This window comes from Aureobasidium pullulans (genome assembly GCF_000721785.1).
Source record: "Aureobasidium pullulans EXF-150 unplaced genomic scaffold scaffold_44, whole genome shotgun sequence".
Lineage (NCBI taxonomy): Eukaryota > Fungi > Ascomycota > Dothideomycetes > Dothideales > Saccotheciaceae > Aureobasidium > Aureobasidium pullulans.
In genome coordinates, this window is record NW_021941064.1 from 84,531 (window position 1) to 101,594 (window position 17,064).

Here is a 17,064-nt window from a genome sequence, read left to right on the forward strand (position 1 = left end):
CAACTTCGTCGGAAATGTCGCCGTACATTAAATCCACAATCTCCGCTTGGAATTCCACCCTCGGCCGCGTCATTGTCGTCGTCGCACTTGCCATCTACAACTTTCCACACGACAATGTCGGACAGCGATGAAGATTATTACACAGTCCCCTTGAAAGATCAGCGATATTTTGGAGCCGGCATCAAACGACAGCGCGTCCGTTTCGTCCCCTCGTCGACGACCGAGTCTGCGACACCCGCCGGCGCATCCACTCCTTCAGCCCTCTCAGCCAGCGAACGCTACCTTTCCATTGTCTTTCCCAAAGCCTCCTCCGAGCCACCGCCATCCACCGAGTCTGTGTCAGAAGAGAAAGAGCCAAAGACATGCGACGTCTGTAAATCACAATATGAAGGCGACGAGGCCGCACACTGCACTTCGCTAGTCCACCAGATCGCTGTACCACACTCACATCCTCCTTCCGCTCTGGACAGAAAGAGAAAAGGCTTGTCCATCTTGCAATCATATGGCTGGAATCCAGATGAGAGACTAGGTCTGGGCGCGCAAAGAGAGGGCATTCTACACCCCGTCAAGGCGAAAGAGAAGCGTGACACTGTCGGCTTGGGCGTCAACCTCCATGACGATGAGCCGACCCTGAAGAAGAAGAGAAAGACTGCAGAGAAACCAAGACCTGTCGAAAGGCTGGATGCTGGGAAGGTCAGGAAACTGGAAATGGTCAACAAGAAGAAGCATCAATCCTTGCAGAACATGTTTTACGCCAACGATGATGTTGCCAAATACCTCGGTCATGGTTGAGACGTGTTTCTTATCACTGTCCGTCAATACACTCCCTCACCTGCTCTCAAGTCATCATGGAATAACTCACACCATATCCACGGCATGACACAACTCTCGCCAGTACCAACTTACAGCAACCATCCACTTGTCAGATTGTCCGCAACATGACCGACTAAGGCATGCAGCACGGAGCGTACGCACATAACTATCTGGCTGCCTGCCTGGCTGCCTTGCTCCGCCTCCGACTACCGAGTCGTAGTCTGACCCTCAGCCTCGGACCATCCTCAGCCTCGGACTCTCATAGTAAGGCTCGTCGCGCTCACCTCGACGGACTTGAACAAGCCCCCGGCGAAAACCCATCCTCGAGGGTGTCTTTGCACATGAATCGATGCCAGTGAGCACACGCGTTCGACCTTGTACCTAGACTTCAAGAGCCACAGATGGGTAACACAGTCTCGGCACGTGGGAACCTCTCTCATCTCCCGTAGGTTACATACGCTCGTGATCTCTTTCCGGGTCCTATACTCCAGTCTTCGTGTCTACAGGACATTTGACTCGTATCGAGACCCAAATAGACTCATCACGCTTACCTCGGTGGCCTTCAAAAGTGCTGAGAAAATGGTTCAACGCTCGGAGGTGCTTCACATGTCTTTGTGTCAGTGACAGTCCACATTTGTCCCTATACCCTTGCTTTGATGTTGCAGATGGACCTAGCATTACCGGGTACATGAAAATTCTTCTGATCTCCTGGAGGTCATTCAAGCTCGTGATACATATCCAAGTTCATGTCTCCAGAATATCAAACTCATGTCGGAACCCAAGTAGAATCAAGGATCACGGCACAGGTTCCGTAACGATTATTTCCATCACTCGTTACTGTCGACACCTCAGCCCACCCATCTCATCCTTTCCTTCCATCTTTGAGCCCTCCCAACCAACGAACCACGGAATCATAGACCACACACCTCGGCATCTGCTACAAAAAATACCCTCCATCCTCTAATCTTCGCCTCGTCATCCGAATAAATCCTTCTCCACCACACCCTCATCTTTCAGCCTCTGCAAATATCGACGGCGCTTTCCATCCACGTGGTCAAACAGTGACATGAAAAGGTTTAATCTAAACCCCGCATGAATGCATCAATCCCATGACCGGTTATTTTTTCGACCAATGAGTATGGAAATCTAACGACTACAGAGTAGGAATGTATTATACATGGACTTAAGGATTTGGAAATACAGTCATATAGATTATTTTCTTTTCCATCCTGTGTAGAGTAGGCTGTGGATAAAAGGAAAAATAGTGCAAAAAGGATATTTATATAATGATTAGAGTAGTGAATGAAGTTTTTTTTCCGAAATCAAACTATGATGATTGATAGAAATCACTACGTAAAAAGGGGCAAAACAACCTAATAGCCGTGAGGCAAGTAAAAATGGCTATTTAATCAAAACAAAAAAATTGCTTCTACCAATCCCCAGAAATACGAAAGCGCTTTTTCCCCATTCGCTGATATATCCCCCCCTTTCCAGTAAATGTTCCTCCAAAAGAAGTGCCCCAGTGAAAACGATAGCCAGAACAAAAGAATCGACAGAAGAAGAAATAAGAGGGAAAAAGGAAAAGCCAGAGACGGGAAAAGTAATGCGCCTTTTGCTGGGTAAAAAGATGTTGGGTATCGTAGAAAGGAGAGACCGGTGATTCCGACGCCAAAGGTATGGTGGAGAGGCAAAATAAAGCAATGGTATCTCTTCGCGGAAAGCATGTTGGAATGTCCTGCGCCCGTGTGCTGGTAAACAGATCTGCTGTTGAAAAGGTCTTGTTGTTGGTGATGGTGATGTAGGCGATGCTGTTGGTGGTATTGTTGTAGATGTTGTTTGTTGTTGGTGATGTTGCTGTTGGTGATGCGGCGTAGATGATGTTGGCGTTGGTAATAGTGTTATAGATTGAGGCGATGCATAAGTAAGTTGAGTTCTGATAATGAAGGGCGTGTTTGTGGGAATTGCTGGTTGTAGATGGCTGGACGTAGGTTGAGAGGCGGCGGATGTTGGATGTTCCATGAGTTAATGCTCTGCATTTTGCTCGGAGGCAAGGTCGAATCTCGAGGTGAATCCAAGGCCTGAGTTGTCGTGTGGAGCTCATGGAGCATATTCCAGTGAACTTCGTGAGGGTGTCATCGAGAGTTGTTCTTCCCTCTTCAACGAGAAGACCTCAAAACCTCCTCACAATTGGCATCAAACCTCATACCCCAAAGTCTGACCCCTGTCATCAATTTCTCCGTCCTCTCCAATTCTCTGTCCCTTCCAAAGATGGTCTCCACAAACTCTCTTCCAGAATTGTTGCCCATGTACAATTTTTCACTTCCACGATCTCGCTTCGCGGTCTTGAGCATGTGTTTCTCGCAAACCTTCAGAAGCTTGTTGAATCTTTCCCAAAGACGTTCGCCAGAGTCGAGGAAATCGTCGATCAATTCGCGGTCGTCGCGACGACGAATACGGGGGAGACACTCCTCGGCGCGCTTGATTTTACCGGCAAGTTGGATGAGGGAAAGCCAGAGGTCGCCGGCCATTTCTGTGATGGGTGTGGAAGGGCCGTGGAAGGCGACTGTCCAGTCGTAAATCCATTTTCCCAAACTGTTTGCGTCAAAGACACTGCCGAGGAGAAGAATGGGCTCTTCATTCGGATCCCAGTTCTTGAAGTTGTAGCCTGCGGGTATACCAGCAGCTCTTGCATCGCGATCGGTGGCAGTGGCGCGTTTAGGTGGTGGTGCTTGTTGTTGGCGAGGTTTGGGTGGTGGGTCGCGAGGTGCTGATTGTTTGGGTGTCGAGTATGAAGTAGCTCTTCTTCTTGATTGAGGCTCTGGTCGAGGCTGAGGGGTGGATTGATGATACTGGTAGTAAGGGTGTTCATCAGCCTCGGAGTATTGCGGTGGTGGCGTATGCTTGCGTGGGTCGCGCGAGTATGCCGGAGGGATTTCGTCTTCGGTCACGTATGCGTAGTACCGTCCGTCCGAGTAGACATAGGTTGTTGATGCACGTCTTGCGCCTGACTCCGTCTTCCCTTGCCGAGTGTATCGTTCATTCGGACTTACATATTCAGGCTTGCGCGTGTGTCCAGAGTAATTGTATGAGTCGGGATAATGATATGATGTTGTCCGCGCCGAGGGATATGAATAGTCTTGCGTGGCTCGTCGTGTATGTTGCTTTGCCGATGTCTTTGGTGGAGATGTCGTGTACACATTGTATCGTGGTGAATAATATCCATAACCAGGCGGCGGTGGTGTAGTGGAAGATGTGTGATATTCGTAACCCATACCGCCGCAAGGAGTTGAACCAGGATATTGTGAATAAGATGAATACATGTCGAAGTGTAAAAGAAAAAGGAAGAAAACAGAGAGATATAAAACTCGTCAAGGGATGGATGATCAATCAACCTGTCGAATCTCGTGGTGGACTGTCGAAATCACTGGCCACTTCTGCTGCTGCTTCTGAACTCGAACGATTCCTTTGTTCTTGTGCACACAACATTTGCAAGATTTGGAAGATGAGAAGAAGGGACGGTGGTTTCCAAGAAAGAGAAAGTCCCCCAGTAAAACGCGGATCGTTATTGTCGCGTCGTAGGTCCGGCGCAAAGAATATATCAGAACAGGCAAGGATTGGCTGACGTTATACTGTAAAGCAGGAAATGAACCGGGCTCGAGGGAAGACAAGACTCGACTTGTTGCAAGAGAAAAGAGAATGGCTGGGTTGCAGGCCCCTCTCCCAGCACACAAAAGAACGATGCGTGAACCGTTCCTCAATCTCGCGAGGTGCGGGAATTTGTTGTGGCTGAAGATGTCTGTGCGTAGCTTCCGTTCGCGATTTCATCAAACTTGATATCGATCCGAAGATAGGTACCCTCTTCTTTCTATCACCGAGAATAACGGACAGATTGTTTTCTGGTGATGAGAGGATCCTGCCTTTCGACGAGTAAGAAAAAGGGGCTGCGATCGACTCTTGTCTCTAGTTGCTGCTGCCGTGTGGGAATTCTCTTGCATTAAAGCAAGAGCAAGACCCGGCATCGTGCAGCTGCAGCCCAAGGATTCAAAACCCTTGCACTTTTTCCTTTATTACCTCCTCCCACTAAGCTGATGCACCATGCATGCTTGAGCTCCCGCCAATCCATTCTTGCGGCACCCCATCATCTTTTTTGATCCTGCCGAGAAGGTGACCTTTCTGAGCAACACCTTGGCTTCCGGTAGGTTGGTTTTGTGATGGGAGGTACCACCACAACTCAAATCCCGTAAGCGAATCACTTTGACCTGCTCCTTGCCTTCCAATGAGTGGAAGAGGTCCATCATGCTGCCTAGAATCATCTTGTTCGAATCATTTTCAGACCATAAAAGCAGGCAGAGCATAAGTATCAGAAGACCCCACGCGCGGCTAGCCGTAACGCTACAGGTTCGTGTTTCTTGTTCTGCCCTGTGAGAAACATGGTCGGCAGCCGTGGCTTGCAGGACGAGACGATGATGCAAAAGCCACAACGCATTTGGTGACAGCCCAATATGGCAGCCAGCGCATTTCTTTCCGCCCATCGCTGAAGGAACTCTCTCGCGGCGCTCGCTTGCATGCCTATCTTCTCTGATAGGGGTTCGTGTTCATGCGAGGTCCCTATTGTAATTGCGAAGATCTGGCCTCTGCCGAACACTTGCTGCCCTACAAGTCTCTTCCCGTATAATCTTACTGATGACTCCTATTCTCCATTTTATCTCCTCCATCTCGAGCGCACGTTTGATCAAGGACGATGTTTTCAACTTCCGGGGGCGGGAGGGTCAACGGCCCCATCCTGTCATATAACGTGCACCAGCCTCTTTTTTTCCACTTTCCCCCCCAAGGTTTCACCTTTCTTTAGACCTCTCTTGCTGATGTGTCTACCAGCATTTCTCGAGCAAATTGCGGTGATGAAGCGCTTGACCGCTTATTTTCCCAGCGCGCAACTTCGCCAATAATAAACAACAACAAGCAAGCCAGCAAACTCCCAACAACAGCAAGAAAGTATGCACTCGACTGGTTGAATATTCTTGGGCATCAAAAAAGTTCTCTTCAAAAAAAAATTGCTAGAACCGTTGGTTGTACATATGGGCTGGTAAGGTACTGCACAGTACATCACATTGCGTCGGCGCGTGGAAGGGGGGTACTTGGAAGTTGGAATGGCCAGATTGACATTGATTGGATGCCCGGTACAATCAGTTCCGACTTCCCCTATCCACAGGCCATACTATCGGGACGTCCTCTACTCTCGCGTGCCGTGATTGGCGTTTCGATCCCAGTAAGTTGCATGGAACCAGGGTCATGCTCGGCTGGTTTCGCTTCCAGCATCTTCTGAGGATATGCGTCCGAGCCCAAAGGAAATTTGGGACAAAACAATCAAGGTCCTTTCTGTTCGTTTGCAAAAGCCAACCTACTACTCACCGCCGCCAACATCTCGCATTCACCAACAGTCGGTGAGAAGGAAATCTGAGAAGTAATCCTGGCGAAGAAGAAGGCAAACAGATTAAAAATGGCATGGTTGCGTGAAACATACATACATGCAGATACTGCGAGATATCGTCAATTCTGTCGTACGGCTTTATATGCATGTGTCATGACCAGAGGAAAATGCCGCGCCTTCCAGACCTTTCACGAGAGGGTGTGAGCGGCTATTTCTGACAAGCAAGGGATAGGACAAACCACGGTCGCACGGGAAGAGGAAAGAAACGTCTCTTTCAGCTTTGATAAGCTTCTTACTGCACGCGTACATGCATGTTCTTCGAAGGCGCAAGGCAAGAATCGACTGGACAGGTCGAGAGTACACCAGAGAAAGAGGGGTTGAAATGCAAAGAGGAGTTTCAACGACCCTCGAGAGTACTCGTGTTTGGATGACCCGGCACTTCGGAAGAAGACCTCTCGAGATTGCGCAAACAAATACACAAGATGCATGGTATGTTGGAGGATTGAGCGACCCCAGAATTGATCAACAGTCACCCTCGTGATGTTGATTGAGGAAGTCACAGGAATGACATGCATGGAGGAAGCCTCATGAAGGATTGGCCGAGGCGCGTGGTCAAGTCGCACAAACTTCATCCTAGTGCAGGAACAGGAGAGATTTGTTGATCAATCCTGGAAGATCACTTTCCCCAGACTGAAACGAAGAGCATTTGTGGGGTTTGCTGTATGCACGAAACTTGACCAGTCGGCGAGATTGATCAGGTGAAAACGGGTAGCAAACCTGTCGTATGCAGAATGACATGCATTGGCTTTCCAGCCTCTCGACTGGAGGGTTATCTCCTGTCACGGCCATTGGCTTCCAACGGAGATGCTTCTGAAACAGGCTGCAAGACAAGACCTGGTCCTTCTGCCCTTGCATGTGGGCGCCGGTTTTGACACGTCGTATGTCATGTGGAGAGGCTCATTGAGAAAGGTAAAAGGCATGATATTTCCGAACGGGTATACGCATAAGTAGGTCATTTCATCATAAGTCATTCAGCAAACTCCTCACAGCTTTGTTCTGCCTTCATCGGTTGTGCGCCTGACTGGCATGCGCGGGATGATCCTTGAGTGATCGCTGGGACCTTGATCGTCCTGGTTGGTGGTGGATATAATGTTTGGTTGAACAGACTGCAGGCGTGCGTTTGTCAACCAGCCGACCTGTCGCATGAGAGCGCTAAGCTGAGCGCCCTGGTAGGCCAATTCGTCCTTGAGACGCATGTTCTCATTCAGCAGCATCATGCTAAGGCGGGTATCGACCTCATGGATAGTGTTTGCCTGACGCGAGACCTCTTCGCGGAGGTTCTCATGCAAAGAGAGCAGGTGTTGAGTTGGCGAAGCATGAGGCTGGAAATCCTCAAAGTCTGCTAGGTCGAAGTCTGCGAGGTTGTTTGCAAAGTACGACGTATCCTCAGGTGGAGCAGGCGGTCTGCTTGTTTGTTGTGATGTGCCTGACATGCTTCTGTATGTAGAGACTTCTTGTTGTAGTATTCCCAGCCTCTTCTCAAGCGATTGGCGGGCTTGGTCTTGTTCGTCTTGACGTTCCTGTTGAGCAGCGAGATATGGGGCGAGTTTGGCGAGGGAGCACATCAGAGAATGACTCGGCAAGTGTTTTCGCTTGGTGTTGAACGGACAGCCGAATTGACGAGCGGGACAGGCAGCGTTGGTCTCGGGACAGTGAAGGGCAAGGTGGGTTTGCTGGTAGCGGTACGGAATCGAGGCGGCGCAGGACGGGCAGGGTATATCATGGTCGGCGCATTCATTCTGCCAGTGGGACTGTTGCGCTTAAAGTCAGTACAGTTCGGTAGAGTGACCGAGGATGTTCTCACATCGAGTTCCTGCACTGTCATGGACTGGCGACAAGCGAGGCACGATACGGGCTGATGCAGGCATTGTGCTGCGTCCTTGCGTGGTGCCCTCTGGTCGCAGCCATCTTCCGGACATTCGACCAAGGTACAAGGGCAGTAGATGTTGAGGTGGTCGGGCAGATGGCCTCTCTTGACTTGTTTGTCGCATCCATCGGACTGGTTGGGGCACTTGACGACGAGATCATCCAGGATGTTGAGTAGAAGCTTCGAGGCAGAGCCGGAACCATTAAGTCTTCCAGGACGGCGACATGTTGGACAAGTGCCTGAATACTGGTTCCAGCTAGTCGTGTAATCGAGGCAGTCGCGGCAGAAATGATGGTCGCAGTCGGTCACGACGACAGGGTCCACGAAGGCGCTCCGGCAGATGGGACATTCAAGGTTGCTGTCGTATGTCGACACATAGTCAAGCGCTCGAAAGTCGACTTCTCGTTCCTCCATGTTGCTGGTCTTGATTCGAATCTAGACTCTTGTCGAAGGGAAGAAGGAACAAACACTCGGAACAAGGGAAGGTGCCTGCATGATCCTCCCCCATGTTTGGCCAAAGTCGCCCCGCTTTTGACCCTCTGCCGATCCCGACAAGCCCGTCATCGCCAATCTTTCTCGACCCAATTGGTCAAACATGAAATCGCTTTGAACCAAATAAGAAGATGATTTCATAAGACCAATGCTTCATACCAATACAAGACATTACTTCTGCTGCTTCTTCAACATCTCATCTACCTCCTCCCTCGTCGCAGGCATCAATGCACCCTCTGGCGGCGAGTTCTTCTTCTTGAATTCATCACTCATCTCCCCCATCGTAACCCACTCCACACCCTCATGCTTGTTGATATGTTCAATGATCCTCTCATGCATCAACAACACATGTGGTCTTCCACTAACATCTGGATGAATCGTCATGGGAAAAACAAATTCATCATGTTCGCGGTAAAAGTAGTCGAAATGATCCATCCAGAGTTGTTCGACGTCTTTTGCGCTGACCCAGCCATGACTATTGGGTGCTTTTTTGATGAACATCATGGGTGGTAGGTCGTCAATGTACCAATTCGCTGGGATTTCGACTATGCCTGTGGTTTCGCCTTTGACGAGGGGTTTCATCCATTCTTCGGCCTTCTTGCTGTAGTCGATTTTGGTCCATGAGTCGCCTGTGTTGAGGTGTCAGCGGTATATTTGCGGCGATGGATGGTAGAATCCAACATACCAGTTCTTAGCCAGTACATTTGGCAATCTTCGTGGCTCATTGAGTGATCGTATTCAATGCCGTATGAAAGCAAAAGTTCTGCTCCTTCACGACTAGTCTCCCACCACCTGTCATGAGAATCAGTATGGGTCAGTCTACCCAAAGCAGCAATCGGGTACTCACGGAGCAACGCTCCCCTTCGGCGGCTTCCCACAAAACTCCGTCAACATCTTATACGTCTTATCCAACACATCCCTCTGCTGTTCGATAGTCATATCCGCCGGGTTCTCATGACTGTATCCATGCAGACCAATCTCATGGTCTTTATCTCTAATCGCCGCGCAGTCTTCAGGGAATGTTTCGAGCGTGTGGCCGGGGATGAACCAAGTGGCTTTGATCTTGTACTTGTCGAAGAGTTTGAGTAGACGTTGGACACCCACTGTGCCGGCGAACAGACCGCGGGATATGTCACTGGTTGAATCTTCACCACCGTAGGACCCTAGCCAGCCTGCTACTGCATCAATGTCGACGCCTGTTGGTTCGAGTCAGCGACATGGAGTTTCAATGGGAAGTAGGTGATTGTTACCATAGCTGACCAAAACTCTCTTCTTGCCCATGATTGCAGTGCTATTACTTTCAGATGTCCTTGAGATTGAGGAAAAGAGTGAAAGACTTCAGAAGATAGCTCGAGGTTCCCGAGGTCTTATTTGCTGATACCTTTGCGGCTCATCTCTTGATAAGAAATATATTGAGGGGTTGTGTCTGCGTCATACTCCGCTCTCGGCCAGCGGGGTAGTTGAGGCAGGGTTCGTGGGTATATTCTCGCATTCAGGTTCCTCTGGAATTTGGGGTAACTTGGCGTGCCGGACCCCTCTGGGCATGGTTTCTGAGCGATAGTTAGCCATTATACACGTATCTGACGTCGCCTACCACCTTTTGAAGCTCTGAAAACTGCTATATAGTCGTCGCCGAGGTGTAAGTCGTTACTGCTCGAATATTGATGGATTCTGACGGTTGTTGTGGCCAGGTAGTCGTCCTTACCGCTCCCGACGCACCTATAGGCTATCTTAATGAAATCGACGACAAGTAGCTAGAAGAGGTGTTTAAAAGAGGAGGATCTATTAAGGCCGCTTAGCATATGTTTCCTAAGGCGCCTTAGTCGACACTGTATGCGAAACATGCTAATTAGCGCGCGTACGGCACCATTACCCGCCCTACTAGCGTACGGATAATACTAGGTACTAAGAAGCTCATTACTCTAGTAATAAGTAAGTGGTTAGTAGATAAGATCGCGTAGACGAACGATGTCTAGTAGGAGGAGCTTATCTTTAACCTCTTTATTAAGTTTAATGTCGCTATAAGCTAGTCTACAATGTCGAGGTTTATAATAGACGAAGGGTTATCGAAGAAGGTGTCGATAAGGATAGTAGCACAATAAGACTAAGTAATGCGCGCAATCTTTAAGATAGAGGTCTAGAAGGTGCTAGCGGAAGATCTAGTATACGTTAATGAGTCCTATACGAGTAAGAAGACTCTATATAGACGACAAAGTTAGTTAGTAATCGGTCTACCTACCTTTATAACATTAGTTCTTAGGTATGCTACTCGGCTAAGTGTCTTACTAGCCCTTACGATCGAGGGGTTCCTACCTACTTCTACTCTTATTATCGAGGGCTCGGTTACCGGAGCTATCTTTAAACACTAGCTAGAGCATATATTGCTTCCCTAGCTAGGTCCTAGTAAGGTTCTAGTTATAGATAACTACTCTACCTACTATAGCGAGAGGGTCCGCGAGCTATATCGAGTAGCTAGAATACGCCTTCTCTATCTTCCGCTCTATTTGCTAGATTATAATTATAAAGGGCGAGCCTTAGGATAGGACGCGGGTATGCGCCCGTACGTTCTTAGCGTCCGTACATTCTTTATCGGATTCTATACATTTATAGACTCCTTCCTACTTTTATTGAACCTATTAAATCTTAACCTACCCTAAACCTCTATATATACGTAGTTTACCCGTAACATTAGGTTCGATCTAAAAACATAGATAAGTCCCCTATTAACTTTACTCTAGAGTCCCCTATATACTAACCGGAGGCTAGAAACACTAAATAGGAACCGTCGATTAAAGTAATGCGACAAGTAGTAGAAGAACTATATAACTAATAGCACGTAATAGAAGCTAAGCTCCGTAACGAACGCGTAGCCTACTATAACGCGGAGGCCGCCCGTAATTAAGAGGCCTCCGACACTAATTAGCTAGGAGAACCCCCCCTTTCGGTGCTCGTTAAACCGCTAATAGAGGCTCTCTCTACTACGAACGTCTCTCGTCCTACTAGAGAGCTATTAGGACCTAGAGACTAGAAGCCTCCCTCCTAGGATAGTAGAGCTAAGACATTTAGAGATTACCTCCTAAGGCTAAAAAGCTCTTATCGAGTACGCTCTACCCTAAAACTAGCGCTCTCCGAGGAATACTACTAGAACGTCGTCTATAATACCTTCCCCTCCCGCGAAAGGGCCCGTATATGCTACTTCTAGGAGAAAGGAAGCGCCTTAAAAGGAAAGGACCTTAAAGCTTTCTTTACGTAGCTTAAATACGTATTCGCGGACGGTAACGAATAAGTAAAAGCTCTCGAGCAGCTTACTAGCCTACAATATAGCTTAGGCTAACCTTAGCACGAACACTAGCTAGAATTTAACGGACTCCTACTTAGCGCCGGCGGGGATAGCTAGCCTAATTCTACTAAGATAGGGTACCTAAAGAATACCTTTTCTAACTCTGCTAAGATATATATAGCGACTATCCTAAAGAGTACGGACTACTACTCCTTCTCGAAGGAGGTAGAACGCATTATAACTAACTTAGAAATAGTTAAAAAGTATCGCCTAGTAGTTAGAAGCTAGAGCTCTAAGGGGGAATAGTCATTAAGGGGTAGAACTAATACGTATATTATAATTAAGTTAGTTATTTACTATTATAGTATAGAAGTCTTTGTGTTATAGCTTCTCCGTATTACCTAACTTCCTCTTACTACATCTGTTACCCTAACTACTATATTATAACACTCCTCCTTAGTCTAGACGGCGGATGTTAGTAAGACCTAGCTAGTTAATGAATCTTACAAAGTCCGGCTTAGGCAACGGCTTTATAAAGCTATCTACAACTATGTCTCTTATTCCTATAAACTCGACATTAATCCTGTTCCTCTAGTGCAAGTCTCTAACATAATGGTATATAACATTAATGTGCTTTAACCTCTCGTAAGTATAGGCATCTCTAGCTAATGATAGAGAAGCTTAATTGTTACCGAACAGTTTAACTAGTAATCTAATAACGAAGCTTTGCTCTTCTCTTATAGTTAGCTAATATTGGTTGCAACTAATGTACTTACTATAGCCTATGTCTCTTAGAAGTTAAGCTAGCTATTATAACTGCTTTGTAGCCTAACATATAGCTATGTATTTAGCTTCTATAGTTAAGGTTGCAACTGACTTCTACTTCTTGCTAGACTAGCTAATAGGGCAGTTGCCCATTATAAATACACTTCCTAAAATGGATATCCTGTCTATCTTGTCCATTGCGTAGTCTAAATTAGAGTAGCCGATAAGTTGTTATATGCCTTCTACATTAAATTCTAGGCTAAGGTCTATTATTGAACGTAGGTACCTTATAAGGGATTTTAAAAGTTTAAAGTGCCCTTCTAATAGATCCGACAGATATTAGCTTAGCCTTCTAATCGCAAATGCAATATTAGGTCTCGTTAGAATTGCTAGGTAGATAAGGCCGCTAATAATCTTTTAATACTCCTTCTAGTCTACTCTCTTGTCTTATAGACTAGCTAGTTTTAGTAGATCATATCCATTTAGTGGAATACTAATTAGATTAGCCTTCTCCTTGTCCATTCTATGCCTTAATAGAAGATCCTTAGTGTAGTAAGACTAATCTAGGGTAATCGTTCTGTTCTTTCTATTATAGATGACTTAAACTCCTAGAATCTTGCTTACTTCTCCTAGGTCTTTAATCTTGTAGATCTCTCTAAAGTGTTTCTTAAACTAGTTAATGTTATCTATTTGTTTAGCTCTAATTAGGATGTCATTAACATAGACTAGAATAAGGATCTCTTTCTCTAGATGTCTTAAAAGGCATAGGTCGGCGTCTGTTTAGATAAAGCCTATCTTCTACAACGATTTAATGCAGCTCTAATTCTAATCTCTTATAGCTTGTTTTAGCCTATAGAGCGATCTTAGTACCCTTAGTACATAACCTAGTAGGATGTTCATTCTAGGTAGTGCTACTATATAAATCTCCTCCTTTAATGTTAACTTAGTGAAGGCATTATTAACATTAACAGCATAGCACTTAAGATTCTCTAGTGCAACAATTGCAAAGAATACCCGTAGTGTATTATAGCGGAGGGTAGGCGTAAAGGTATAGTTAAAATTAACTCTAAATTTCTAGGTAAACCTTCTTGTAACAAGGCGTGCCTTTAGCTTCTATAACGAGCTATCTAGGTTATGTTTTGTAGCAAGTACCTATCTACTTATAATAATATTTGCCCCTATAGGTAGCTTAGTGATTTTAAAGGTCCCGTTTGCCTATAAGGCATCTGTTTTAAGCCTAAATGCCTCTTGCTATAATGGTCCCTATGTAGGATCATTAATTGCAGCTTAATATGACTTTAGAATCGGCACTTCTTCCTTTACTAAGAATGCTACTATAAAAGCATAATGCAGGATGTTAAGTTGATCATTGTCTTCTAAGTCAATTCCTAGACTTAGAAGGTTAATTGCTAGCATTGCCTTATGCAGCTTAAAATTAGGTTGTCCTTCTAGTATGCTATACTCTTCTCTTATCCTCTTTAATACTTAAGGAATTTCAATATAAGAGAGAACCTTTCTTCCTATAGTTATAGCTGCTAGTATTGTTATTACAGCTATTACTAATAAAGATGGCCGTAGCTCCTCCTAAAACTTAACATTACTTTCTTCTAATAGCTCTAAATCGCGCTCCTCCTATAAGTTAGCGCTATTTCCTAGTTATAGCTATCTAGATTCTTGTGTAAAGTCCTAATAGAGATGTCTTTTATGCTCTAGGAATGCTAGGATCTCGACTTGTAGTTTAGTTCTCTTTAATGTAGTAGTTACAGCTAGTAGAACGGTTGTTACATCTATTGTAGGAGTCTATTATAAGGGCGGCTAGCCTCTAAGATTCCTTAGGGGAGCTATATTTAGTGCAGCTCGTCTAGGAATACCTAGTTGTAGGTCTCCTCCTTGCTTATTCTTAAAGAAGTCTACTCTGTATGATTTGATCACTTTTCTTATGTCTAGAGCCTAAAAAAGCTACTGCTTTATAGTCCCTTTAACGTATCCGAGGAACATATAGTGTCTACCTCTATCTATGAACTTATCTTTCCTAGTACTCTATAGTAGGGAGTCTAGATTCATGTATGAAACTGCTTAACAGCCCTAAACTCTTAAATGGTTAATAGATGGTTTAATCCTAGTAAACGCTTCTTCTAGACTAACTTATACTCTATCAATGATTAGGCTATTCGAAACTCTATTCCTAATGTAGACGTCTACTTATGTAGCTTCGATCTATAGCTCTACTAGCAGATTTGCATCCTTTAACATAGCTCTAGTGCTATTCTAAATTGTCTAGTGTAATCTTTTAACTAGTCCATTTTGACTTAACATATAGTGGATAGTTAACTCGTATTGCACACCTAATTCTTGTTTCTAAGATCTAAAGAGGTTCTCTAGTTCTAGTGCATTGTTAGACCTTACTGCTAGGATCTTTAGATCTGTTGTAGTTTTAACTTCCTTTTTCTATTAGTTTAGGATAGGAGCTATATCTAACTTTACCCTTATAGGAAAGATCTAGGTTTTTCTTAAGAAGTTGTTAACAACCGAAATGAAGTAGATGTATCCTTTATAGGATTCTAGCATCTAACTATAGGTATTAATGTGAATAAGTTTAAGGATTCCCTCCTTTCTCTTACTTATTGCACCTCTCTTATTTCTAATGTTTGCAACTAAACAGACAATGCACTAATAGTTAGGAGTTACCTAGACTAGCTTCTCTAGAGTAGTAACTTTATGCAAGTTCCTAATCTTCTTAGGTCCTAGATATGCAATTCTTCTATACTAGAGTTAATACTCCTCCTATGCCTTTAAGCTTAATTCCTCCTCCTAAGGAGAAACGATAGCGTTAAATGCATGTATAGTAGTACTATGCGTAGCTAGCATTGTAGTGTTAAGTTACTTAGGTAGTCTTTCTAGATAGACATCGGTAATAACATATACTCTATGCTATATTTTGCTATGCACTACTACATTTCTACTAGCATCTACCATTGTTATAGAGTTAGAGTTAAACTTTCCATTTAGCCTCTTCTAAAGATAGAGGTTTCTTGCTAATAATAGGTTTATACTAAGTCCTAGTATAAAGAGCGTCTGTTTTAACTCTAGCTCTCTTCCTATTTGATTAGCTAGTATAGCTGTTCCCATTAAATCTAAGTGTAGGATCCTACCTCTAACCTAGATGTACCTCCTCCTAATTTAAATTAATGGTCCTCTAAAACAGTTGCTTTTGTTAGTTATGTGTGAACTAGCATAACTGTCTATATACCATTAGGAGGGGTTCTTACTTATAATATCCTTTAAAAGGTAGGCAACTTCATAAGATACTTAATCATTAAATGAGATAGTAGTAGGTAACTTCGAAGTTATAGAGCTAATAGTAGAGGTTTCCTCTACTTTATAGGCTCTCTCTTTTCTTGCAACTTTAGTTTAGACCTTAGCCTTGTCCTCTATGATTTATGTAAAGACCCTAGCAACTACTGCTTCTAGGTCTTTTATAGCAATTATAGGCTCTTAGCGGGATGACTAAGAAGACCGTTTCTATCTTCGATCATCTCTTGTAGCTCGTTAAGTAGCTAGAAGTAATAGGCAGTTCTTAATAAAGTAATCCTTCTTATAAAGATAACATTTAATAGGGCCCTATCTATTCCTTGTAAGATAAGCATGTAAGGTCGTCTTTAAGTTTAGTTTTGCTTTAAAGTTCTCTAAAAGTGCAAGGATATCTTCTAGGTCTAGATAACTTTGCACGTCGATAGCGTTTATAGTTATATCGTACTCTTCTAGAAGACTTATAAGTAGCTTTTAAATCCTAGCTTTAGGCTTGCCTAGGTTTGCATTAGTTAGGTCTAAGCTTGCAATCTTTCGTCCTAGCTGTTAAAGGTATAGCTACGTATCTTAAATCGTCTAGTTCTAGTCCTTCTAGAAGAAGTAGAACGATTCTATAAGTAGTCTCCTCTAAATAGGTAGAGTCTTCTTATATCTAGCTTGTAACTAGTCCTAAAGTGTCTTTAAATTGGCTGTATTAACATAACGCATCTAATCGTCTTCTAAGATGCATTTATTAATCTAGTATAAAGCTATATTGTCGATTTTAGTAAAAGCTGCCTTATGCTTGCTTTTAGGTGTTTTAATTGCTTTCTAGCAGTCCTTGCTATATAGCTATCTCTTCATGTTTTAGAACCATAGTTCCTAGTTTTCTCTAGTAAGGGTAGCTACTAGCCTACCTCTCTATGTTTCGGCGTTGTCTATTTTATGTTCGATCGTCGGGTTCGGGGTAAGTCTATCCGTCGACTTATAACAGTTTCTAAGTACTGTTAGGTTTAGTAGTCTTCTACTAAAGACACTAGAGTAGGCTAACTATAGGTCCTCTTACGCGAG

At 44.6% G+C, this 17,064-nt stretch overlaps 4 protein-coding genes across 4 annotated transcripts; 1 reads left to right on the top strand and 3 right to left on the bottom strand.

The window, feature by feature from the left end:
• The first annotated feature begins 86 nt into the window (after nt 1-86).
• On the top strand, nt 87-906 carry M438DRAFT_410088 (uncharacterized protein). The gene has a single exon (XM_029910067.1). The coding sequence runs from the start codon at nt 115-117 to the stop codon at nt 790-792; it is 678 nt and encodes a 225-aa protein (XP_029754850.1). The 5' UTR covers nt 87-114; the 3' UTR covers nt 793-906.
• A 2,063-nt stretch (nt 907-2,969) lies between these two features.
• On the bottom strand, nt 2,970-4,133 carry M438DRAFT_285286 (uncharacterized protein; the record flags this gene model as incomplete). The annotated part of the gene is made up of 2 exons (XM_029901517.1): nt 2,970-3,713; nt 3,864-4,133. The coding sequence occupies 2 exons, from the start codon at nt 4,131-4,133 to the stop codon at nt 2,970-2,972; spliced, it is 1,014 nt and encodes a 337-aa protein (XP_029754851.1).
• A 3,274-nt stretch (nt 4,134-7,407) lies between these two features.
• On the bottom strand, nt 7,408-8,564 carry M438DRAFT_254995 (uncharacterized protein; the record flags this gene model as incomplete). The annotated part of the gene is made up of 2 exons (XM_029899700.1): nt 7,408-8,052; nt 8,106-8,564. Coding segments are annotated over 2 exons (1,104 nt in total), but the record flags the coding sequence as incomplete, so codon positions are not given.
• A 216-nt stretch (nt 8,565-8,780) lies between these two features.
• On the bottom strand, nt 8,781-10,101 carry M438DRAFT_350289 (polysaccharide deacetylase). The gene is made up of 4 exons (XM_029906592.1): nt 9,911-10,101; nt 9,508-9,856; nt 9,346-9,452; nt 8,781-9,289 (listed from the first exon to the last, which is right to left on the bottom strand). Exons 1-4 carry the CDS (start codon nt 9,939-9,941, stop codon nt 8,832-8,834), a joined length of 945 nt encoding a protein of 314 aa, XP_029754853.1. The 5' UTR covers nt 9,942-10,101; the 3' UTR covers nt 8,781-8,831.
• Between the last annotated feature and the right edge of the window lie 6,963 nt (nt 10,102-17,064).